Here is a 27,324-nt window from a genome sequence, read left to right on the forward strand (position 1 = left end):
TCCACTTCGTCTCGAAAATAATTGTTTTCTTTCTAATTCCACAACTTTTAAAACGGGTTCTGACCACCGTGGCGTTGGGAATAAACAAAGCAATACATCACGACGATGGAGCCTCTGATTTACGTCAGGGCAATGGAAAATTTCCCTTTCGGTCATTCTCAGAGAGATACCTACCGGTGCCAACGTCAACGGCCGTCCTTCGGGGCATAAAGTGGGCACGTGACGTATGATTGGAAGAGAATTGTAGCATATCTTTATTCGTGGGCCGCATGAGAATAGTAACTTAATAACTTATTTGTACGCTAAAAAAATCATTTTCTGGTTATTTCTTTCTTACTTTGCATCCCCCTTCAGCCACTTTTACAAGTAACTAATTGCCACGATGAGAAGGACTGGCGATTATGGATACTCGTCCATGCCGAGATTCGAATCTAGAACCTTCGGTAAAAGAGATCGTGAGTAGATTACTCACGACGCTCTGAAATCGAGACTGCCTTCAGTCCATTTCCATCGCATTGCACGAATTTAGTATTTTCTACCACCAATTTCCTTAAGGCTACCCACTTAGGGATGCAATTTATAAGTGCTTAGTGACGAAGAATGGACAGAATATTGCGTAGACTTGAAAATAAATCACTATCTCAAAATTAACTAGGCTACCTGAGGAAATTCTCACGCGGTAACGATTTCCACAAATTGTACTGCATTTGTAACATTATTTATTGTAGTCATTATACGTGAGGTTCCTTCTGTATTTTAATAGGAACATTAAAGATGAATTACGGATAACGACGGCGGAACAAACCGCAAAGGAATGTTTGGGGTATAACGGGTGGTAGAGTAAGGCACTCAAAAGTTTCTCTCTTCCACATAACACATATTCAACTACCTTATTACAGGCTTAAGAGAAACTGGCGCCTACCACTCACGGCTAATATAATCCTCTATGGAGCTGTATGTGTCCTGTGCGCATGGATCTGATGTATTTTGGTTTTGGTTACTGATGAGTAGGGACCGGATTTTAAGATGCAGCACCTTTCCAAAAATATAGCTGCTTTCATACGATCGTTTGAGATGTATTTTAGAACATGAAATTAAGTAAAATAAACATACTTTGTTGCACCTTTCGTGAGATTAGTACATTTATCCTCTTTTTACCCTCTGATGCTTCAGCACCTTCTTTCTTCCTTTTCTTCCATGTTGTGTTAAATATTGGACAGAAAAATAAATTGCATCCCAAAAAGTTTCCAAGATAATGTAGCAAAACTCGCTAGAGAAAAAGCAAACTTCAAGAAAACATACTCGGAATAACCACAGTTCTCTATGAGGTCCACGAGCATTATATACGGAAGGCGCAGAAAAAGAGAGCATTGAATAAAGGCATTTTATCAGCACCCTTTTTTAAAACATTTTCAGAACCTTTTTTTCCCCTTTCACGACCATAATTTTACACCTTAAAATCCTTTTCCTATTGATGAATAGTTGATCTCTGTACCAGTTTTAATGAATGAATGGAATTTAGAAGCACGTGTTCAACTTGTTTCGTTAAAAAAGGTTTATCGCTGTATTGTGTGTGGGGCGGGGGTGGGGGGATCCACTGTGTCGAAGCGTTCATAATTCAGACAACAATCATTCCACATGGATGTTTTACCTGGTATTCAAGTTCTGAAAGTGTTATGCTAGTCACTACACTATAAAGGATGGTTAATCCTCAAATGTTCTGCTTAAAATTATTAGGTACCGGGTTCGATTCCCGATGGAGGTAGGGTTCAGATGGCGTAGTAGTAACCATGTTGCTTTATAATCAATGGGTTCCGTTTTAAACTGTAGGTCAGGCCCCGATTAGCCTCTCCTTGCATAAACCGAACCTGGAAAGTTGTGTAAGCGGGTAATTTATTTACGTGAACACACGCGCTTGCGCTGCTGTTATGTTCTTGTTGGAAACATCAAGAATACTTCAACGGGGTACGGTAGGGTACTGGTAACACCAGTGCTTCACAAGCAAGATACCCCATGGAAGAGTAGTTTAATTCCAGTTCCGGTTTCCTGTGAGTAAATGAAGTGTACAACAAACTCACTGTCTTTCAATTATGACGTTATATACAACCCAGAACTGTCCGAGTGTGTGCTTGAAAACATTTTTATCACACGCCCAGTACCTCAACTCATCACTGAAAAAATATATGTGCGCATCGATATCAAGAAACCATTACAACCGACCTTCAAACATGCCATGCGATTTAAAATTGCTATGTACAACCCAAGTAAGTTAATATACATATCGCAAAATTAGATCATTCTTCACATACACTGATCAATAGGAATTAGTCTTTCTTCGTGAGCGAGGTCTACCATGGTGTCGTCCAGTAACTAATCATCACAACCTGAAGTTGCCTCAATGGGGTGCGGAAAGGAAGTGAACCAACCAACCATAGGAAACTCCGCGTGACCTTGACAAAGAATGTGATGATGTAACACGTACGAAAGTCTTGTAGCTCTTCCTTATTTTGTTCAGTGCACGAGGAGCATGTCCGCATTTCACACATCCTTGGAGAGCTGGATTTGCCAATCTGACGCACCAAATCGGGAGCCTGAAATGTCCGAGTGAAACTTGCCACGCTACGAACTAATTGTCAGTGGGGGAGTGAGGCTCATGACTGCATGAGAACAGCAGCAATAACTACTTCATTAAGTTAGTTAATTCTTGATGCTGTAACTGCATGCACGGATTGTGTGTGCTAGCCAGAGCCGAGGTCGGCGTAAAGGGTTACTATCTCGTTACATGCGCTTGTATCGCGTTAACGTAACTGCATAGACGTAACTTGATGGGGGCAAAGGGGGGGGGGGGGCGTTTATCCCCACACACAATTTTCAGGTATATTAAAATGTAAGCTAGAGGACCTTAGGAGCAAAGTAATAAAGAATAATAATACTAATGATTTCCCAAACATCAAAGTTAGTTACCAAATAATCCTGGACCACAGATAAAGGTATTATATATAATACGTATGTTTATCTGTGACTGGACGCTATTTTTATGAGATGGAAAACTTTTCGAGTTTCTCTCCCACAAAGTCAAGCCCCAGGTTTGATTCTGCCCCCTTAAAATTAAAATTGGTGGCCGCGGTGGCTCAGTCGGTAACGCGTCTGACTACCATGCTCAAGATCCCCGGCCGGTTCAAATCCGGGAACTTTTCTAACGGTGGAAGCGGCCCCGGCGCCCACCCAGCGTCGAATAACATGGGTACCTGGGGGAAACCCTGGGGGGTAAAAGCGGTCAGGGTCGTGATGCTGATCACATCACCCCCACTCACGACCGGATCAAGAAAGTGTGGGGCGTTACCCCCACACCCCCTATACGCCTTCATGGCGTGGTGCTATGCACAGGGGAACACTTTACCTTTTTTTACCTTTACCCCTTAAAATTAGGCCCCAAGTCTGATTCTGTCCCCTCAAAATTAAGTAAGTTACGCCCCTGCCTAACTGCACCATGTTAACTGCATTCCCTTGATAATCCACAATAATTTACTCGACACAACACAACACAATCTCTTATGGGGTGCTACACGAATGACTTTCCAATGTGCTCCTATAGATAGGACGAAGGGGTGACGCTTTCCGAAGACTCCCAAATGTCCATCTCTCCACCACACCCTGGACTGCATTTCGCAGACTAACGAGGCTCTGGCGTCTGGGTTCGCAGCCAGGCTAATCCTCTATGGAGCTTGTGTTGCTTTCTGTCCATATATGTTTCTGATTTTCCCTTCACCCATTTCATCTTATCACCATTCATCCTCATCTTCGCGATTAGCTAAAAGTGGCAGAAGGGGCGAAAGTGTTGCATACATTTAAAATATGGGTGGGGGGCTCAGTTCTCTCCCTCCCCAAATTTGCTCCCCGAGCCAATATTCATATCCGATGCTGAGAAACAAGCTTCATACCAAAATTGAAAATCATTTATTATTGTAATTATAAAAGGATTATTCTACATAAGCCAATCACCTGATACCTTGTCATTTCTTTTCTGGAAATTATCCTTTACTCACTCACAGATATATCGTATCGGTGCTTTACTTATTACCAAATTACTATCACTTCACACAAGCGCGCGTGACCACTACCCTCCATCACTGTGTTATATAATATATAATTATCACATATACATATGAGAGCAAAGTTTCCCTTCTGTGCAACAGTATAAACATTCCATGACACTAATTTGGAATGGAGAAAGATAAAGTAAATGTAGGACACTAGATTCCTTGTAATACAATGATCTTTAACACGTTAATGTCGACATTAACTTATATAATCGGTACTTAAAAACACCCTAAGGAATTGTAACACTTATCTTAAAAGAAAAATACGCGAACGGTCCTCTAAAGACAGCTTATGTCATCAATTCTGCACGAGTTAATTATTCACGTCTTGTGTTGTTCTCTCGCACAACGTAAAGCCCGCAAGCTATGCGGTAAGAAAAAAATGCCAATTTTAAAACTCTCCTAGCTGCTATCTCAGATCGTTTTAAGTTCACTTTGCGCTCTGAGAAGCTAATCGGGATTCGACTTACAGTTTAAAATGGGATCCGAATCACTGCACATGTTCCTCCACCATAGATCGACGAAACGCCATCCGGTAGGCTAGTTTAGCAGTTACCTTCCTCAAGATAGTTAATCTAACGGTGGAAATTGATTATAGAAACTTTGTGCAAAATGTTGTATGTGTGTGTATGTCTATATACATCCTTTAAACACAGATGTGCGCGCACACACACACACAAACCCTAGAGATGGCCAGATCTGGATTCTGGCGGATCCCGTTCAGACTTTTGCTATTCGAGACTGTTTTAAGATCAAACTCGGAGACCTGTCGTAATACAGATAAGCTTTATTGCAAAGGCCCAGCCATGTGGCTTAATCAGCACATCTGGGACATATCGCCATGGAATATCTGTGGAATGAATTGGGACGAGCCATGGCAGTTTCAGTCTCGTCGAGAGTTGAAAATGACAGACTCGTTCTCGTCTCTATTTATAAACATTATCTCGTTCTCATGTCCTTCTCAAGTCTCGAAATGCATAGCATAAACAACATAAATACATAGCATACACAACATAAGGAACACAAAACGAAATTTCATCCTCAATATAAACACGCAGCATGTGACTTTGTAATTGCTATAAACAAAATGACTTAAATAACTATAAACGCTTAGAAAAGTAAATTTGGTTTAGGTACATTTTCCAAATAGTATACTAAAGTTTCGAACGAGACCCGAGAGAGTAACACAATATATCGATATTAGAGAGGTCATCTCGTTCTCGATCTCGTCTCCACAAGTCTTGAAAGACCCAGTCTCGTTCCCAACTCTGTTTTTACAACGTTTCCATCCCCATGTATATCGATGATAAGTCGCAGAGCGTAAACAACACTGAACTTTAGTTGTTTTTTTTTATCGTGACGTCATTATCAAGATCTGGAGAGAAACAGATAATTGTGAAATCTTTTAAACATCCAACATTACGAAACTCTATTGCACAATGAAATCAAGCAGCTCATAAAAAAACAAGAGGTCAATGTACACTAAGCCTGCAACCGCCAAGTCAGAAGCGCTTGAAGTTCGCGTCTCCTTGTGCTTTATTTCCACCTTTGTTCGAGACCACGGATGGTGAATGATTGATAAATAGACTTTCACGTGCGTCTTCCTTTCGGAAAGACAATTGGTGAACTGGAAAGAGAAAGCGACGTAAGCCCGATTCCTATGGGAAGTACGGTTTAACACTACACGAACGAACGTTCACTCTATCATGGCACAAAGTGTGACTTTTTCCTCCCTCTCTCCAATACATCTGACCTGAAACAGTGTATGCGTCACTAAAATTATGACGATGTTAATATGGAATTGTCTATAAAGCACACGCCATGCTAAAGGAATAGACCGTACTGGAAAAGTCACATTCGTTACGTACGGTCGGCGGAAAAAACGTCTACACCCAAAAGAAAATGTGTGTTCCTCCCGGAAAGGGGAGGCATGAGGTCCACGCCACCCACCCCTCTGAAAATTGGTTTCAGTTGGTGTTTTAAGTAAAATTGTGCACAGTAAGGCTAATCGGGACTGGACCTACAGTTTAAAGTGGAATCCGAACCACTATGTGGCTTTACCGGGTATCGAACCCGGGACCCCTTGATTAAAAGCCGACGACGCTACCACTGTGCCATCGGGGAGGGCTCCCTCTGAAAATTGAAAGTCAACCTAAAAGTATTTATTTTACGCCTATCATTTCATTTTACACTCCATCCCAGGAATCTCTAAAGGCGCAAGTAGTGACTCGGGAAGGCTCGGCTAATGAACTCGTGAGAAGGGAAGTGAGTGCGGCTACCAGCCATTTGCAAAAGCGCGCGCAACTTAGCTCCGTCAACTCAGCCTCCCCTTCTCTACCGATATGCACGTCCTTGCTCCACAAATTCCCGGGACAGGGTATAGTCACAGTAATTTACGTTAGTTTATTACAAAGACGTTGTAGGAACATGATACATTTAAACTGAAGGAGAGTCTTTGAGAAGGCAACACTATTGTGCCTCCCTTCTAGCCCCGTGGAAAACATACTATGGACATCCATGTCTGTACGCGTACAGGAAGCAACCCACACCCCTCTCAAATATATAGAGTAAAACTTCGTTAATCCGGACCCCCATAAGCCGGACTTCGCTTAATCCGGACAGGCAAAATGAAAAGAAAAGAAAAAAAAGAAGCAGAACGCAAGGTTCTAAATATGGCTAGAAGTCGTCAATAAGAGAACTTCCCAAAGACACGACAGTCAATCACTGATGAAATTCTGTTTCCCGCAGACTCTGTACTGTACTGAATAGTGTATTTAGGCCTATTCTCTTTAAAAACACCATAATAAACGTGTTTTGTTGCTATAAACAGAGTTTTAATGCACTTTCTACTGTTCTTTTAGGTTGTTTCAGTTAATCCAGACTTTCGTTAAACCGGTCAACTTATCCCGCCCTTAGGTCCGGATTAACGAGGTTTTACTGTATACCTATGTACGTCTAATTTCTTACAGTAATGGGAAAGGTAACTTTAATAGCCTTATCTTGATGAACCGAAAACTATCTACGAGGACAGTGCAAGAGCAACAATCAGCTACTAATTCAGTTTTGTCGTTTGGTTCCTCTTTCCTATTTTCATTTTCTTCCTACCTCCGATTGATATTCTTGTCAGTGGCTTACATACAGCAGCACAAGATGGTATATTTGCTGTTGAGTGTATTTTATGCTCGAACAGGCCAATCGGAACTGGGCGCCTACACCGGTTTGATTGAATTAGGTTATTTTGCGCTGTTTTTATACCACCTTTGGCTAATCGCGACGATGTGGATGAGGATATAATGAAATTGCTGAGACACTCACAAAGAACACCCATGCTCAGGTTAGGATTCGAACACCGGCGACTCCAGGCAGCGTCGCAGCGCTAACTGTTCCGCCACGGAGATTGGTGACGCCTCCATCGGAAATCGAACCCGGGACCAATTGATCAAAGGGGGTCAACGTTATCCCGGAGGGCTATATTGATTTAATATAATAAATATGACAATAGCCTTTCTCGGACATAAAGGAAGATATTTTAATTCATTTTATCACAAACTTTTGTTTCACCTTTACTACTCACATACTGAACAAAACAGGAATGGAGGCGGTGAACCTGAAACCCGTTTCCAAGGCTGTATAACGCCATTTTTCTCAAACGTGATATGTTCTACAACTGTTTTATCACAATATATATATTAATTCCCTCAGTGTTTGCATTCTGGTTGGAAATAAATACAGACAGTGTTACGAGTTCAGTTTTTAAAATGTAATCAGCCATTCAACATTCCCTACATAAGAATTCCGTTATAGTAAAACGTTTTTCTCTCGCTTTAACAGCACGATTCTGCCGCACTATGCTATATTTTTAACTAAGCTTATTACATGCGCATTGTTACGTATTCCGAGTATCCTAAATACCTGAGGATTTAGAAGAAAATACAGAAATTAATGGAAAAGTACTTCGACATGACCTCGTAATAAAAGAAAATCCGCAAAGTTACTTTTGATTGCGTAACGCTGCGTGTTACGAAACGGTGCAAGTTGTTCATTATCACTCTCCTCTCCCCCCACCGCAGTCATGCACTTTAGATTCCCTTAAATGTCAATTACCTAGCATGCAGTAATATTTTAAGGGGATACTTCCAACGAATTCATTTACATTTTAGAGAAACAAAGAAGTAAATAAAAATGGCAAGTTTTGGCACTTGCGACAGTGTACGTGTAAGAAGTTACGAGGATTAATTGCGACTGCAGCGCTTCGTTCTTGATCTATGCCATTACAAATACGTATATATCAATCTGTACAGTTTTGAAATATTTATTTTCTTGTGTTCCCGAAACATAACATGCAGTTGTATTTCAGCATGTCTGTCGTTCCCAATGCTTTTTATTAAGTAGCTTGATAATCAAGGGGTTTCAGGTTCGATAAACGGTGGAGGTACACAGTGGTTCGGATCGCACTTTATACTGTAGCCCCATTCACGATTTGCCTATCTGCGTATAAAGCGGACTTAAAATAAAAACACGCACACAACGCCTCACCAAATTTCTCTACAAGTTGATATTATGTACGCGCCGTTACACATAAAGTGCGATTTGATTGATTTATTTGGTTAATTTTACTTCGCTTTCTTGCTACTTTCAGCTGATCGCGAAGATGAGGATGAGTTCGAAGAAAAGAACACCCATGTCCAGACCGAGATTCGAACCCGGAACCCCTGAACTGTGAGGTCCGCGATACAAAGTGTGGATCGAGGTCCAAGTGATTTGCAGATGCCATTTTCTTCAAAATTTGCAGAGCAATCGGTTTGATGTAACTTTGCACGAGAAGTGGAATTTTCGAACTGTGTTGCTACTCTTATTACTTTAGTGGACTTAAAGTGTAGGGAAATGTGCATTACAACACAGTGTAGACAGGTATTTAAAAACAATACACCATATGTAGTCAAAAATGTAGAAATTTGAGATTTAAATATTTGCGAAAGCTAATTTTCCATGCTTATTCCAGTACTATTTGACCCGGTGGAGGCACATAGGTCCAATCCCGATTAGCCTTACTGTGCATAAATTCAGCTCCCTTCTCGGCACGCCCTTGCTATACAGAAATCCCCACCTTTCTATAACACCATTGGTTTCTCTTCCGTTCCTGCATGCTCATTCCCATCTTCCTCCCACCTTTTTGCATTCTTCCAGGTATCAAGTTTCTAAACTTGTCCCTGTTCCAAAGGCCATTATAAGTAATTTCCAAAACAATATTAAACTCTTATTGATTTGCTTTATTTTACTTCGCTTCTGTGCCACTTTTGGCTAATTTGCGAAGATGGGGATGACTGATGATATGATGAAATTGATGAATGGACACTTCGAGATTTGAACCCGGGACTCCTGGCGTCGTTTGAGATGTGCTAATCACTCCGCCACGGGGGGCGGCAATATTAGATTCCTGTTGATGCATATCGTCGCACCAATAGCAAAACCAAGAGACTTTTTCACCTAGTGCAGTTTCTGATTACTTTTCGTTAAGAGATTCCTATCGTAATTTATGAACTAATAATAGAGCCATAACTAGGTACATATTTTACTGATGACATTTACCCAAATATAAAACATGTTTTTTCCAGGATCTTCAATATTAAAAATGCTCTACCTCAAAAGTAAGATTTAGCTTATTCGTGGTTTTGGCACTGTACGACGATATATTCTTCATCTCTTTTGGATAACAACATACTTCACACACTTTTTTGATACATCCTCGTTCTACGATTCTATCAGCCTTGCATTACTGAAATAGCTTTGCGCAGGCCCGTAACCAGAATTTCATTTCGGGGGGGGGGGAGCTCATCTCTTAATCAGCACGGGTGTCGTCAGATTAGTACAAATAATAATGACAATAATATTCATTCTTATTTTACAATAATAACTATTATAAGTTATTAAAATATACCAATTTCAATCTAAATTTATTGGTATTATTACATAAATGGAGATACTTGGCTACTGAATCCACCATAGCAGTGAATATCTAACACAATTGGTCCATTATTTTTCTTATATATTGTAAGTACTGAAAATCATAGTTATTGTATTTTGTTATTAACTTTTACACAATCGTTCAAAAAAGGCTTCAACAGTTAGTGGTAAATCTTACTCATAAAGTTTATATTCTGTGACCTCTCACAAGATAAAAACTAAGATTTGGAAGCTGTGGATCCATTTATTCTTTGGATTAAATGGTACGAGTAGAATATTAGAAAAAATAACCTGGTTCCTCTATTGTACACTAAACTTTTTTCGATATAATGCAGTTTTTACTGTGGTTATAACTTTAGTTCTGTTATAAACAATAAAAATGAACATTTAAATTAGATATTTGCAGGATTTTAGGGGGGTGCTTCAGCCCCCTTAGCTCTTCCCCTGGATATGTGGCTGGCATTACGGAGTATATTAGCAACTCTCGGATTTTTTTAAAAAAGCGCTGATGTGTTGGGAGAGAAGGTAAGTTTAATACACTTCCCAGCATGCTGACAGAAGCAGGCAACCTCCAGGTAAATTACCTTAAAAGTATCTCATGATCAAATGAGCTGTCACAAGTCACGTCCAACCGGATTTCCACGCCATAGAATATTCACGTGCACTTCTTGTTATGTGCTGCAAATAATATGGTAAAGGGTGAAATCGATCGTTACAATTCAAGAGAGATTGACTTCAAGTGTGTTGTCAAAGAATGAGAGTGCCATTCCAAAAACTCCCACATAATAACTTTCCTTATTCGTACGATACATAATTTGAGCATGTTAATGAATTTTGCGGGAAAATCGTGGAACTTGATTGGTTATTTTAATACGGAAGCGTAATGGAGAATCAAGATGCCGACCTATGTGGTGGAGTTAATTTCACAACGCGCTACGACGCCAGGGGTCGCGGGTTCGAATCCCGGCCTCGACATATATGTTCTTTGTGACTGTTCTTTCATCAATTTCATCGTATCACTCATCTTCATCGCCTCGATTAGTCAAAAACGTCAAAAAGGGAACGCTAAATATAAAAAATCAAAATTTCTTCAGATCAAGCTCAATCACGGACTTGAAATCAAATTGCAGTGAAACTGGATCATGTAAAATCATGCTTGAGCAAATCGCTTTCACTTATATGGAGGTCATCGAGCGCTCCGTACGGTGCGAGATTCACGCCTGCACATGTGTAGGAGAGGGGAAAAGCTCCCTCCTTTTCAAGCAACCACCTCCTGTTTCTCCTGCCACAGCGACAATGCCACACTGCCCTGTTACAAACTAGATGAGAGGTTTCCCACTGCACGAACGCGACCGACGAAGCCTCTTGCTTCATTACAAAGCTGCAGTATCGCTGCTTGCTCTGCAGTCCGCGCCTGCGTACGAAAGCGCTCTTTCACAAATACGGCGGTTTGACCAGACCTGGTGAAAATATTTCTATCCTCTGATTTTATCCTGTCATTGCAACAGTTTCCTATTTCACACCCGTACAGTAAACTGTATTGTTTGATTTGATTTGAATTGCTGTCTTAAGTCTATTGATGCACAATGGCTAATCGGAACTGGACCTACAGTTTAAGGTGGTATCCGATTCGCTGTGCCTTCACCGGGTATCGAACCCGGGATCCCTTGATTACAAGGCGACGACGTTACCACTACGCCATCGGGGAGGCCCAAAACTGTAGTGTACCAGTACACATTTGCCTATACCTGGGACGCCCCGATTACAAAGCAACACATTAACGACTACGCTATCGAAAATACCCTCTGTAGTACATGGAATTGACATATATTGTGCTTTTCAGAGCTTCCTTCTTATCCTTATATGCAAGATTTTTTATTTTGAAAACCTCAGTGTTGGACCCGTCTCTTTCTTCTTTCTACGTGCGTCACGTTTTGAATCTGTTCACCACACTTGAAAGGAAGCGAGGTTCGGACAAAAGCATTGTGACGCAAAAGAAATTAGGAACCACGTGGTAAACATCCTGCGTTCACCAAGTCCTGAAGAAGTGTCTAATCCAAGTATCAAAACCCAAAGGTTCATTGGCATAGAAGCCATCCACTTGCCTCTACTCGTCCCTCCTCTCAAAATATCCCTTTAAAAATCATCGGGGTTCATTTTACAATACTGAGGCAGTGTAATGCTTAAAATATTTGTACACAGTTGAAAATTCTGTCATAACTTTTTTTCAAAACTCAGTTAATGACTACGACAAAAATTAATAGCTCTCTGGTTGAGAAAATAAAATCCTACTACATATAATTAACCGTACTTAACATTTGTTTTCAGGTATAATCATTCGATTTGATATTTGTTATTTAGCGTCGCTTTTCTGAGACTCATGGACAATCGTAGAGATGAGGATGGGTGATATGATGTACGAGGGATGATCGAAAAAAAAAGGTTACAAAGCCTATTATGGCGTATGTGTTAGACATAGCTGGAAGATCAACACACCTGATGATGGAGGGTACTCAACACTAGTCCTCGATGTATTCATCTTTTTTGTTCAAGCACTTGTCACAACGGTAGATGAGGTTTTCCATACCAGTTGCACAGAAATCCACGTCAAGTTCTCGTAGCCACCGTGAAGGAGCTCTTTTGACATCATCACATGTCAGATAATGGTGGCCAGCCAACCAAATGGTAGTCCCAGCTCAGCTGATATTGAGCGTATTGTTCTTCTTCTGTCCTCACGAATACACTCATCCACAAGAGCACAGTTCATGTCAGTGGTTGAGGTACTGGGCCTACCGCTGTGTCCAGTGTTGTCATTAACAATACTGGTCCGGCCTTCTTTTAAGGCAAGACACCACTTCGCTACATGTTGCCTTGAAATTGCCCCCTCCCCATACACCTCCACAATCTGCCTATGAATGTCAGCAGGTGTAGTGTTCTTGACCCACAGGAACTGCAGCACTGCCCTCACTTCTACTCTTGACCAATTTTCTAGACGATCCACCATTTTAAATGTCCGCTTCTCGGGTATACATGGTCAGAATCCGAAGTCCTCAAACTCGCAACAAGACAAACATGTTATTAATTTACACATAAATTTTCGTTACGTTACAGTGAATAAAACAAAAGTTATATGCTTTGTAACCTTCTTTTCCGATCATCCCTCGTAATTAATGAAGGAACACTCACAAAGAACACCCATGCCCAGGATTCGAACCCAGGACCCTTGGCGTTGTAGTGGTATAATCAGTCGATCTGATGCAGAAACACTTATGCTAATTTCTTAATGTCGACTAATTGAAATGTAATCAGTCAATTATGATAGTTATTTGTAGGACTACGATCTCAATACTGCGCATGTACTACCAACCCATCTTTTTTCTATTCCATATGTACAGATTTCATGAATAAAAGGAACAAAATGGCGGTGAAACCTTAACTTTGATGTAAACAAAGTTGTACATTAATAAATAAGAAAAAAAACAATAGCGTTAGTTCTGTTGCTGCAACAGAATATTAATAGTAAATAATTGATTTCTGAATATCCTGTCCGCGTAATATAAACACAGAAGTCTGCTGCTTATTTACGTACACTTTCCAAGTGAGTTGCTAGTTTCTGCGAATTACAAGCTCTGTACGTCAAGTCATTGCATTAGTATACACACGAGAAACAAAAGCGCCTTGAACATTGGCCAATTACCATTACAAAAGACATCTGCAACATGAATGTGAGAAACTGTGAGCAAAAGGGTGCCAATGTAAGCAAACTATCGCTAACCATACTGCTCTTCCTATGGCTTAGGCAGCCACAGATGCAGGGTTTATCAAATTAATTTATCGCATTTCAAGTTTTGTGATATTCATATAAAATCTACACTGTGAAAAGTGTGGTTCAAATCAACAAGACATGCGAGAGTACAAACAAATCAGACTTGGTGTTAACAGAACACTTCTTTTGATGATAATGTGGATTTGGCATTGTTCAATTCCGTTACTGTTGTCTTGTTATACTATTGGTCCATTGGTATTCAAATAGCTGCTAGTGAGCTTCATTACTCGATTACATGTTGTATTAAAGCAATTCTGTTGGCACGTATGGTGGGGACTAAGTGCAGTATTACTGTACTACTCTGCAACCCGTGATGTCATCACCAAGTGCATTCCACACAGGAGGTCAACAGCTCTAATGTTTATGCAGTGTGAGTAATATGAAGCAATTAGCCTATCAAGCACAAAAACCATTGGCAGCCATTAGGGGGGGGGGGGCAATTGTTTTCCCACTTTTCGCCACTTTTGTCCCCGCACTATACTAAAACTTATCTACAAAGGGAAATATACTGTATTTGCCTCCCCAGTTTTGGAACCCAATCACCGCCACTGTCAAAAACTGTCAAGAATTTATGAAATACTGAAGGACAAAATTATCAGCACCTCTTATTTTCCAGTTTCTGGCACAACTTTCTGACTTCGGGTCTCCGTAAAGACTTAGTTGTAACCAGGGCTGGATTTACCTCTTTGCCGCCTCTAGGCCAAACAAGCTCTGCCGCTCCCCATACTGTTTATCAAGAATGAAGAAAAGAATAATTATTTTCTGTATTACTATTTTTACTATTAACGGCATGCAGTATTAAATTATATAAATTACATTTTAACATTTACGTTGTTTTTCAGAGAAGACCTTTATTTTTACTTTGCCACTAGTTTCAAGTTTACCCGAGTTCGCCATTGCAACTGAAGAATCATTAGGTGATCCGCCACTGATAACTGATAATTAGAGATTCATTGGATGCATGAGGAACATCTGTAGAATTCACAGAACACACACTGGGCTCATCAACGGCACTTTCCTCACCTTTTCCTGATTACATTTCTGTATAAAAAAAGAACTGATTTTCGGAACCTTCTTCAGAAATGCTTCCTGCTTTTCATCTTTCTCTGCTTTTCTCTTTTTGTATTGTGACCCACTGTCTTACTCTTTGATCACTCATAATGAGCGTAATGACGTTTTAAGCTTATCCCAACAAACGCACGTCGGACACTGACACACGCGAGACGCGACACACCACCTACTTCTTGAATAATATTCTCGAGCAACTAACAGTAGAATAGTACCATTCGAAACCCCTTTAATAATGCTTGCGCCGACAGTTTAATTCTCAACAATTCAACGCGAATCACATGCTTTTGATATGCGGCCAATGCCGGCAGTAACAAGGAACGCAGCCAAGCCGCTTGTAATCAAGGTGTCCCAAGTTCGATACCCTGTGGAAGCACATAGTGGTTCGGATCCAACTTCAAACTACAGGTCCAGTCTCGATTAGTATATATGTGCATAAAGTAGACTTAAAAAACAGATATTCTGACTTAATTACGCATTTTATTTACCATGGCTTTCCTGCTAATATTGGATAATCGCGACGTTATAATGGGTTATGATCACAGGAAACTGATGAAAGGATACTCAAAATAAACACCCGTGTTCACGCCGGGACTCAAACCTTGGAACTACGGTGGCGAGATCTAAGGTCGATAACTTATTCGGTGAACCAGATAAATCTTAGCAGTTTTTTTTATGTCTGATGGATGTCGGGTAATGCTCGTTTAAAAGCACATAAAAAGAATTAGAAACAAATTAGAAAATAGCCTGTTCTGTGGAAGGAGTCGGGTCAAGATTACGGGGCTGAAGTTTATTTGTTCTGCGATGTTTAACACATGGTATTGTCTAGTCCTAGTGTAATACAGGAACACGTTAGCAATGTGTTTTTATTTGGCGTAAATAAGTTAAATGTGGATTATAAATTGAATTAATTTAAAATTTCTTAGTAGGAGAAACGTGCCAACATTGGCTAGTGTCAGAATCATTCCTGAAACATAATTTGAAAAATATGCTGTATTACGTGTAACAAGCAACAAATAAGCTGCAGTACCTAGGTGTATATATATAAGATTGCCTCGCTGACCGAGTAAATAAGCACAATCTCGGTACTGAAGATCCCCGATTCAAGTCCCGGCCTGGGTATACCTATATATGTGAGCGTTTCTTCGTCAATTTCATTCATCCCGATCGTTGTCTAGAAAAAAGGGTAAAAAAGCTACGTTAAATCAGAAAAAATACAAACATAAAAGATGGGTGTTGACGACTAGGGAAGTAGGCAGACTGAACACGGCCATACACATTACTGGAGGCATAACAGCCGATGTTCCGCTGTGGACCGACGTTACGAAACAAGTTAAACAACACTGCACATCGCATACCAATCCGACCGTGAACATCTGTTATGTAACTCGATCACGTGCACAGTACAAGCGCAGACAACTCCTCACGACAATCGCACGTGACCTCTGTTGTTCGTGTCCGACCGGGGTCCCAAATTTTTGGAAAACATTCCTAGAAAAGCGTGGCCTTCCAAAGAAGTCGCCATCGGCTTTCCATCTAGAATGGCACTGGAAATTTGAGAAAACGCAATTAAGCGAAGGACGAGTTCACGTAACTCAATTCCCACAAGCACGTATGGCTTCCGTATTATCGTTGTTCACGTATCCCGCGAACTCTTGCTAAATATATCGAAATTACGCATAAAAAAACAGAAGGAACAAGGTTCTTCAAGAAGGTGCACTTCCTACATACAAATTAATACACAAAAACAATGCTGTTAAACGAAAATGACAATGCTATCCTTGACTGCTATCAGAGGGAAAAAGGTTAACTTCGGCAATACGAAGTAACAAAGACATCAGTGCTACTTCGGGGACAGTCACGTACATATGTTACCAAGATGCATTTCAATTATAATTCAGCTTGCACAAATCATGTCCAATTTAACAATTAGACTCGCACATCACTAGTATACAAAATTAATTGTACAATATCCATTGTCTAGTGCTTTTAAAGCAGGGTGGATAAAAGAAAATATTAGATTTTTTTTAAAAATCCCCGCTTAAAATTGCTTGTATGTTTTTTGGCACAATACATATAGATATGTTTTTCATAGAAAGGCTTTATCTAGTAAACGGCCCTGTAAAAAGATTTGAACAGTTTGATTAAAGTAAATAAATATATTTAAATATACATTTTTCTGTTTTCGTACTATATATATGAACCTAGTATGGAAATGTTTGTTGAGTGTGTTACTGAAACTACAGTAACATTTCTTCCAATGAAAATAAAACATTCTGGATGTACTCTAGAATTGTAACTTAAAATATTTTTAGAGCTTTTATAGCTGAATTTTGGCAACTACTTTAATTATAGTGTGCAAAATATCAGCTGCCATGTTTATTTACAGTTTAATGATAATTACACTATTTACGGTGTGTTTCTACGCAAAATGTTTGCTATTTCTGCCTATACAAATTATTGAGGTTTATTTCAAGAGAAATTTACGTGCGTTTACAGTTTCCTTTCGTAGGAGCTTCGCACCATCAGTACATATATTTTGTTTCCTTTTTTTCTTTCTTATAGCTAAACAAACACCATTAAATGATTACAAGATTAATGTACTTTCACCAAAAGTGATTCTGATATGTAGGCTATAAAATCCTTATGTACATTATTTATTTAAAGTGATTTCAATCGAGATTTCAGCAGGGTTGTTAACGGTCCAGGAACCATAAATTCTAATGGATTCTATTGGGTTCCGCTGCAGGACCGGAACCTTTTTTCTCGCACAATTTAAATTCGGTCCAAGTTGCGTATTTTTACATTGAAAAAAGGTTCCTGGATCGTATTTTAATTCTTCCTGAAAAAAGGTTACTGGACCGTATTTAAATTGATGTGGGGGAAAAAATTCCTGGACCGAATTGAAATTCATCCGGAAAAAATGTTCCCGGACCGTATTTAAATTGATCCGGAAAAAGGTTCCTGGACCTAATTGAAATGCTTTAAATATGAAAAGGTTATACACTGTCTAGAACTCATTTACGTTTGCTGATTTTCTCTCCCAGTCCGGAATTGAAATTATTTACAATTCCTGGACCAGGGTTGATCGATTAAAAGTTGCCTTCTAAAAATGTCCGCGAGTACGTTTTCCATTGGAATGTCACGCTGCTGTTGTAGAAAGCGTAGCACATAGAATAAATAATAACGCTGTTGTTCTCTCGTGGGCCAGGTTCAAAAACTCCCTTGTCGAAGAGTTACTGTACATAACGCAATGGACTATATTAGCGTGGCGTCACATGGAGCTCAAACAAACCCGTTACGTGTTGCTCCAGCATCAGATTCAGGAACTGCAGCCAATGGGAGCCGCCCAGCAGATATCACAACAGGGACAGGTAGTGTTGCCACAGGTGTTGCTACAACCAAGTGAAGGAACACGCGCGAAAGAATGGGGCCAAATGGAGAGGGGTAACGTAACTGCAACGTTTGCGTTTCGCCCATTTCTACCTTGTACCTTAGATTCTCGAGGCAGTCAGCACCTGGATTATTCTTTCATGCTCACAAGTGGATAATTGTTTATCGCCAGGTTCGTAATCGATCCAAGTTGCGTATTGTTTCATTTCAATACGGAACTTGGACCCTATTTAAACTAATTCGGGAAAAAAGGTTCCTGGACCGTATTGAACCTGGAATAAAGGTTCCCGGACCGAATTTAAATTGGTTCGGAAAAAAGGTTCCCGGACCGTATTTAAATTCATCCGGAAAAAAAGGTTCCTGAACCGAAATGAAATACGTTACAGATAAAAAGGTTCTTTACGGTCCAGAACCCATTTACGCTTGCTGATTTTCTCTCCTGGACCGGAATTGAATTTATTTAAAATTCCTGGACCTTTAACAACCCTGGATTTAAGTCAATCCACTTTGTTTTAAACTATACTTATTCTAACACTGTGTTTCTAGAGAGCACGTCCTCTCTTAGCCATCAGGTGACATTTATTTTTCCGGTGGGTGGGAATCGAACCTACGACAGGAGTTAAAGGTACCGTATTTGTAGAAAAATTACAGGTCTATCGTAGGTTCGATACCCACCACCGGCAAAATAAATTTCACCTGATGACGAGAGAAGACGTGCTCTCTTAAAACGTAGTGTTTAACATTAAAGCACTAGACAATGGATACTGTCCAATTAACATTGAATGCTAATGTAGTACCACTGTCACCAACATTCTGAGATCTATTTTCACTGCTTCTTCTGCTATAACAATCACCTGAAAAGCTAATAGAAATAACAGCAGGTTAATGTAACAAATAACCGCTGAGGAAAATAATAGAACTGCGCCTGTTTGTATGCAACCCACATAGCAGAATATTCACGGAAAGTGATTCTTGAATTACAGTCTCTGTATTTCCATTTGGTAGCGAATGTGATAGTTTATGTCCCCTTAATGCTTAGATAGGCTAATCAAAACAGGGTCTACGGTTTAAAAGTGGAACGCTCCCCACAACTGTGCAACGTGCCCCCGTCTGGGATTGAACCCAGGATCTCTTGATTACAAGGCAGTAGCGATACCACCACACCACCGGAAAGTCTATATATGATAAGGTTGTGAGTAATGCATTTTGTGGTTGAACCGTCAGTGCAACTTTTTCGCATACTGTACAGAGTGACCATAAAGTCATAGTCCATAGGTTCTCCCGCATGGTTCCTGTTCGCCACTGTTTCATGGGAACTTCTCTGAACGATATACAGGACATCATGGTCCACAGACCTGTCCCTTACGGATTTCTTCCTCTGAAAATGCATGAAACAAAGACTACGAGATGACGAAGACCATCTTTTCAATAGCTTCCACGGGATCTGCATCAAAATCGATGGCGATACAGCCTTGCGAACTAACACAGGAGCCTCCGGAAATTGTGTATTCTAAAGGACAGCAAATAGAGTTTACAATAGTTTCGTCCGACGATACTTTATAGTCACCCTGTATACACTGGCATTTTATATAAAGATCACACTCATCTGCACAATACACGGTTACAAGTGTCAACTCCATCAACATGGGTAATAAAACAGAATTTCACCTTAATTCTTTGAGTTTTTCCAGATAGGCCACATGGCGAAGGTCTCTTCGTGGGCAACACGCTTTCATCCCGATGTATGGTGGCCACAATAATAGTGTAAAGGGCACAGGCCAAAAGGAAAGCCCACACCAACCAGCCAACCCATTCCAGCCACGTGGCATAGCCCAGGGCCAATGATCCAGCGGCTAGGCCCCGAAGCTCGGTGCGGCCGGATCTTGCCCCACCTCTTAAAGTTTGGCGTCGGTTCTGAATCCTTGAATCCAACACTACTTAGGTCACACGCATCACACAAAACACACGGACCAACTTTAACTGTGGATAGAAGGAAAATTTAGGAACATGGCCCTATAGTCACGTGATGTGGGAAGAGCATATGGCCGACAGCCAGAGCGTCAAAAGGCAATGCCAATATCCGAAAATAGGACATCACACACCAACTATTTGAAGCACTGCTAGGTTGCCACAACACAACATCAGTCTTTCTCAGACATTTTTTTTCAGTTGAGGTTTGATATCTCTTCCATACGAACACTTTCGTTATATCTTCGGTAGAGACTTCAGCAAACGTACAGTTTAAATGTGCCCCAACTGGGAACTGAACCTAGTAACCCTTGATTACGAAGCGATAACCGTAGCCACGAAGCTATTGCTGAAGTCCGTACTCTTAACTCGACAAATATTAAGATGGAAAATATGATACAGGGTGCATTAAAAGTTTCTTAACCCTCACTTTATGAACCGTATTTGCAATTGCATCAAGCTTTGACCATTGATATATTTAGAATGCATCTTATTGCTCAATTTACTCAATACGAGAAGTTCTGGAAACTGATTGATTTGGTTTATTTTACTTAGCTTTTCTGCCATATCTGACTAATTGCGAAGAAGAGGATGAGTGCTGACATGATGAAATTGATGAATGGACACCCACAAAAAAACACGTGTGCCCAGGCCTTCGAACCCGGGACCTCGAGCGCCGTAGCTCGCTAATCACTCCGCATGGAAATTAATTTATGACGCAAATCAGACTGAATTCTTGTTTCACAATGCCAATTTTCGAAGCGAAAGCTAGATTTAAAAAGTATCAACGTTGTCATACTTAGATATTTTATCACTGAAACCATGTTAAGCCATGATCTAAGGCCAATAGACTTGGTATGTGCATTTTAGGTGTTTGAAAACCCATAAATAAAGTGAAAAGTAAAATTTTGGGGAACGTAATCGTGGACTAGCAGTGCAAAATTTTGCCCCCAAGAACGTTAATCGTTACTGTGTTCAGTAGTACAGTCTACGTATTCATTACAACCCAGAAATGTCCGTGAATGTACAAGGAAGTGAAATAACGGGTAATATTTCACTTGCCGTGGGACAGAACGGCGATCACAACTTCTACGTACCTCACTGTCCTTGCTCGTTTGTCAAATTAATATTTTAAGGAAGAACTTGTCTTGAGAAATCGATATGAAGTCATTATTGACCTCAAAATTAATTTTAGACAATCCTTATACACCTTCGTTCGACGAGTCTTTCGTGGAATGTATTCGAAATGTCATCGATAATATTAAGCCTGTGTGGTAGATACAGAAACGCAATTGGTACATTAAACGGTCCAATCAAAACGCAAACGTCGGGAACCTTCTCTTTTGAGTAACCCTGTAGTACTGATCCGGAAACAAGATGGAGAAATTTACATTTAAATTGATGTCAATGTGGAAGGAAACTACAAATCTCATTATACTGAAGAAACAATTCTGCAATTCTCTAGACTGTTTAATATGATAATATGCTTGTTCTAGTTGATGTGGATTTGAAATCTGGCATTAACCAATACTGAATACGTAAGACTGGAAATTGAAAAAAAATATGTCTTTTACAGACTTCCCACACAATATAATGACCTCCCATCAAGTATTAATATATTTTCCTCGGAGTATGACTTTCGCGATCTTTTATCAGAAGAAATATTTGTAAATAATAACAAACAGTGCCGTCTTTTACGTATTCTTCGTTAATATTTGTTCATTATTGTGTTATTTTATAATTGTTATTTTTTTTTCACAATTTCAGTGTAAAATGTGCTGTATCTTAAATATTCTCAATAAATAAATAAAAAGTGCAAAATCAACATTTTACACGAAAATTCATATTAAACGAAATATTGTCTATTTTTCTTTGGACATAAGTGACAATACCATAAATTATGCACGGCTACATTTATCTCAATGGCATTCTACAAGACAACATCGAACCAAACATATCATATGTTACACTGAAAATTTTTTGTCGAAAAATTAGCTTGCTAAGAAATGTCTCGAGTCTTTTTTATGGACAGATTGGCTAACAGTAAATCAGAACCACTGAAATAACCTAATCCCACACCAGGAATCGAACCCGTGTACTTTTCATGTTATTCCTACAGTACTGTATACATACAAGTATACACTTCCATTGTCTTATTACAATTAAATTACGATGAAGTCAATCATCAACGTACCTTGAGTTACAAATAATGCAAATGACGATCGGGATTTTTCGTAAAATAATCAAATTTTCACTAATAAGGAAAATGTCTTTCTCGTGGACGCAGAAATTTCATGAAGAATATGGTACTGAAATATGAGCACGAAGCACTTCTATCATGCTAAGATAGAAGAAATATGCAATGTTAGATTGATAATGTATCACGTGAAGCAGCTGCACGATTCCACGTGAGATTATCTTCACGTGATTCTGTCAGGTGATTTCATTATCACTGAGAAGTCACTTAGGAAAAATAATCTAATCGCTTTTCAGATAGTCTCCATGAAACACTGTAGAGTTTAAGATCATGGCGACAGAAGCAATATTCTCGTTAAAATCTCCCCCTTGGAGCTTCTGTTCGTACAACTTCTGGCCAAGTAAATTTCGGGTCCACAGCGCTTGCCGAGCAACGATCTCCACTTCTTCACGGCCACTCCGGCAACGTTGCGCGTGTGAGCTGGCGCATTGCCGTGCGGGGTAGAGGTCTTTTGCTTCAAGCGCATCTTCTGGAAACTTGCGAAGGGTACCGGTCCAGTGTTCCACGCTGCAATGCAACGATAATGGTCCAGATGGACATGTTGTCCTTTATAGGAGGCTTCTGTTTATCCCTGCCTGCAGCGACTACAATTTCATTCTTTTCTCAGAATCACATTCAGCACCTTAATATATGCAAACAAACGAATATCAATCACTCTCTTGGACATTCGCTCATAGTGAAAAGACCCAGAGCTCCTCAATTGGGTTCGGAACTCGCCCTTCCTCGGACAAGAATGTCGTGATCATGCACAAAAGCAATGAATTCCTAATACCCACGCGACAAAATTTTGCAATGCTTGCTGAATCACGGAGCTGAGGACTGAGTAAACTGGTTTTAACATGTTCAGATATCTGAAGGTAAGCACAATTTTCAGGAAAACGACTTTTGTTGTTTCTCATTATCTGTATTGCCATTCAAACTGCAGGAAGTCATCACGGAAATTTTGCAACATTCCATTTTCCTAGGTTGTATTTAGCATTTGACATACCCTCGACTAAGAACACTTTGTAATAATAGTAACCTCAATCCATTAGAAAAACTACCAAGTCAAAATTTTTGGGTCGCACGTTCAACACGAATGTATTACTATTACTATTAATTGCGTTTTATATTGTAGTTCCTACATGCAGTGGATTTGGAGAGCAAGAGTAACTCTTACCATGTACAAAAAGCAAGCAAGGTTTCAAAGTGATAAAAATGAATTATAACTTAAAAAGTAATTATATGATCAGCATTTACGTAAAATATTCCAAATGTACTCAATTAGATCTGAGGCACATAGATACATACACTCCTCACAAAAAGTTTGTAATATTGTTATATTATGCACAAGTTTTGAATATTATTATGTTTGACATAGGTGATAGGCATGGTGGCATATGTCGGTTAAAAGACGAGAACAGCCACCAGACAGATACCATGTGTTTGTTGAATTCCCAGGCCGTGTCTATTACTTATTGTCTGATATAGCAACATTCCAAACTTTTTGTGAGGAGTGTATAATGGGTATGTACAAATGTGTTGATTTAATGCGCGATTAACCCTAAATAATAAAAATCAAATGAAATCGTATGTGCACAAAAAGTGAAAATATTACTCTCTTTGATCGCCATTTTAATGTCATTATCAGGGTACTTGGAACACTAGTGAGGATAGAAGCAGAGTAACGAATAAGATGAAAGAAAAATCAAATGATTTATTATTCTTACGGTATTCTTGTTTGTCTTGTTCCAGACTTCTCAATACAATCCATAATTATTTGAGACCTTGGTGTCAAGGTGACACCTGTCATGGTGTCAAGTTACTATCCGCCACTGTGAGGAATTGTTCTTCGCATTTACCAGTCAAAAACATTCTGCAAATTTCCTCTAACTACGTCTATAGGTTTCCATTTCTTGCACACGGAAGTACACGTAAGTAGCTAAGACTGGAAAACTCGAGTTTTTACTGGGGTCACATTACTTTTGGAACATCTCTGGTTGACTAGCGAGCCTACAAACTGAATATAATGTGAGTAAAAGGGTTTGCGATAGGCGGTGGGTTCAGATGACGTCAGCGACTCGCGCGGTGATTGGTGGGTTCGGCAGTCAAGACTCGCTCCCAAGCTGCAAACGCACAATAGGGAAATAATCTCACTCTACCTACGCCAATTTTTCTAGGGGTCTCCCTTATCACAAAACGCGAGAGCAACCTTGCTTTTTGACGTCACCCTGGAAAACATTCATTGCTAGGCTAAATGCCTAAGTTGTTAGATTAGGTTTGATAGGATTAGTTCTCTTAGCATAAATAATACATTTGCAGTGTATTTATGCTAAGTGAACCAAACATATAGAGCGACCACAAGGAAAAGAATCTTCGACGAAAAGTCTCCGCGCACCTGTCCCTTCCTCCGTTTAGCTCGGGTCATAAGGAAGCATGCTCCACTCTGCCCCTCCCCTCCCGGCGAGAGTACGGTGCACAGGAGTCGCGGGTCTTTTTGCTTGTGGTTCCACTATAACAGACCTAACCTAACATTGAAGGCATTCAGCGTGTGACGTCAAAACACGAAGTTGGTCTCGCGTTGTGCGATAAAGAAGACCCATTTCTTTTCTAGAGTAGAAGGCATTGCATAGTTTTCTTGGAAAGAAGCATGCGAGAAATATCAAAGTGGGTACTTACATCTTCGTCGTCGTCATCGTCGTCAACACCATTGACTACGGGTCTGAGCCTGTGCCTAGAGGAAGGTGTAGATGAAGTTTGGAAACGATAATGGGGCGGACTGGATCTAGAAGCGGACGGTTCAAGGGTTGAATTTACTCGGCGTCCTGCCATAGGAGAGGCCTCGCTGGTGGAGGATGCCGAACTTGTTGTGGCTTCTTCCTCCGAGTCGGAGGGCGACGACTCTGCTTCCGCGACGGGCTTGGGGACTTCGGTTGTCGTCGGCGAACCGGCATGGAAGGTTCCCCTGCCATTCTGAACGTCGTCATAACGACGACATATCTGGGCAACCAACGGCCTGTTTCCGTTGTCGTCGTCCTCATTGTTGTCCGAATCTGTTGGGACAGCATTATTGTTGCTGGCTCTCGAGGAGCACTCTCCGTTGCTGATAGTTACCTCGGTTCTTTTGTAGTCGCCGCTGCCGCCGTAGCTGGAACCGCCGACGCCCCTTGCGTACCTAGAGGTTGTCGTGGTGGTGGTGGATGTCGAGGAGCCGCTATTCGAGTCCCCGCTGGAGCCCAGCCTGGCCAGGGTCCTGCTTCGAAGCGAACCGGTGCCGATGTCGTTGAGGTAGGACCTCATGCGGCTCGACTCGTACTTGCTTCCCGTTTCCGAGGTCGAGTACTTGCTGCCGATTTCGGAAGAGTACTTGCTTCCGGTATCGGAAGTGGAGTACTTGCTCCCGGTGTCCGTGGAGCCATACTTGCTCCCAGAGTCCGAGGAACCATACTTGCTCCCAGAGTCCGAGGAACCATACTTGCTTCCGGTGTCGGAAGTGCGAGTGGATCCATAGTCCCTGCTTGAACTTCTCTGTCTGTTCAGAGTCGTCGAGTAGCTCGAGTATCCAGAATCTCGACTTCGGCTCGAATCCCGAGATCGAAACGTGCTGCTGACATTCGATTCACGGGTCTCGCTTCGATCTCTCGAGTATCGACTAGGTTCCTTCGACTCTCGACTTGAGTCCGAGGTCAGGTCGGATGATGTGGAGTTCTGGCGAGAGTACAGTGAGCGGGAGGGTGAGGTTCTTGGATTCAGGAACCTGGAGCGGTACTCGGTGGTGTAGGAGCTGCTGCTGCTGGTGGTGCTCGACTTGTAATCGATGGTGGGTCGTGGTGGGCGAGAAAGGAGGTAAGAGGACCCGCTGCTGTAAGAGGACGTAACATGATAAGGTCGTTCTACGCTCGAAGTTCGGTGCTCGGAATAGCGGCTCGCAAAAGACGGGGTGGTGTAGGATCGGCGGGTGATGGACGGTGACGGCACGGGCATTCTCGATTGGTAGCTCACTGGTTCCGACACCGTCACATCCCCGCTAGAGTAGGGCATGGGAGAGAAGGATAGGACACGCCGGGTTATACAAGGGACAGGCGCGTAAAAGTGTTCACAGCAGTCAGAACATGAAGAACGAACAGTGCCACTTCTGTCAGACTAAACCAAGGCGCCACCAGACTCTGAAATGAAAGAAATCATGGTTATGAATAGCGTGATATTATCATTGAAGGCAAGTAAACAATAAAATAAGCAGCTGTTGCATATACGAGGGACAGTCAAAAGAAAGCCTTAATTTGTTTTCTTTTTTAACCAACAGATTTCTGCATGTAGAGGTGCGCAAGTTTGCTGCATTTTAGAACATAACCATTGCTGATCTCCACATATTTTAAAGTCTTGAGTTAGTGCCTATATATATTTCAGGAAGAAGAATCTTTGGGATGCACGCGCAGTCACAAATGACCCATTGCGAAGGTCTTTCCACCCATCTGCCTGCGAACTGAAGCCACTATCGTAGAATTTCTATAAGTTTTAGGCTTCCAGAGGGCAAGAAACCACTGCTCTTTGCTGGTGAAGGAGGAGCCATCTTTAAAAATGACGAAAATTTTGTTGTGAAGCTCACTTGATTAGTGTTACACCCTTGAGGTCGTTTTGTAAATAACAGTAGATACCTGATGTAAATTTGACCAGCATACAGTCTGTCATATAATTTTTATCGGACTTTCATTTGACTCTCCCACGTAGCTGTCAAGTACCAGGGAATCAGTGGCGTGCCCAAGGGGGGG

The 27,324-nt window shown here is 40.8% G+C and overlaps 1 protein-coding gene across 4 annotated transcripts in view; it reads right to left on the reverse strand.

Moving 5' to 3' along the window:
* Positions 1–27,324, reverse strand: part of Usp2 (Ubiquitin specific protease 2) — a 109,846-nt gene that overhangs the window by 43,803 nt on the left and 38,719 nt on the right. For 3 of the 4 annotated variants that reach the window (XM_083120909.1, XM_083120910.1, XM_083120911.1), the window contains one exon: positions 25,235–26,721. In XM_083120909.1, the coding sequence (XP_082977035.1) occupies positions 25,235–26,596 (1,362 nt within the window). In that variant the 5' untranslated portion in view covers positions 26,597–26,721. The remainder of the gene's footprint in view (positions 1–25,234; positions 26,722–27,324) is intronic. The other variant, XM_083120912.1, reaches the window with a different exon arrangement.

This window comes from Lepisma saccharinum, chromosome 4 (genome assembly GCF_977018435.1).
Source record: "Lepisma saccharinum chromosome 4, izLepSacc3.1, whole genome shotgun sequence".
In the NCBI taxonomy this organism is placed as follows: domain Eukaryota; kingdom Metazoa; phylum Arthropoda; class Insecta; order Zygentoma; family Lepismatidae; genus Lepisma; species Lepisma saccharinum.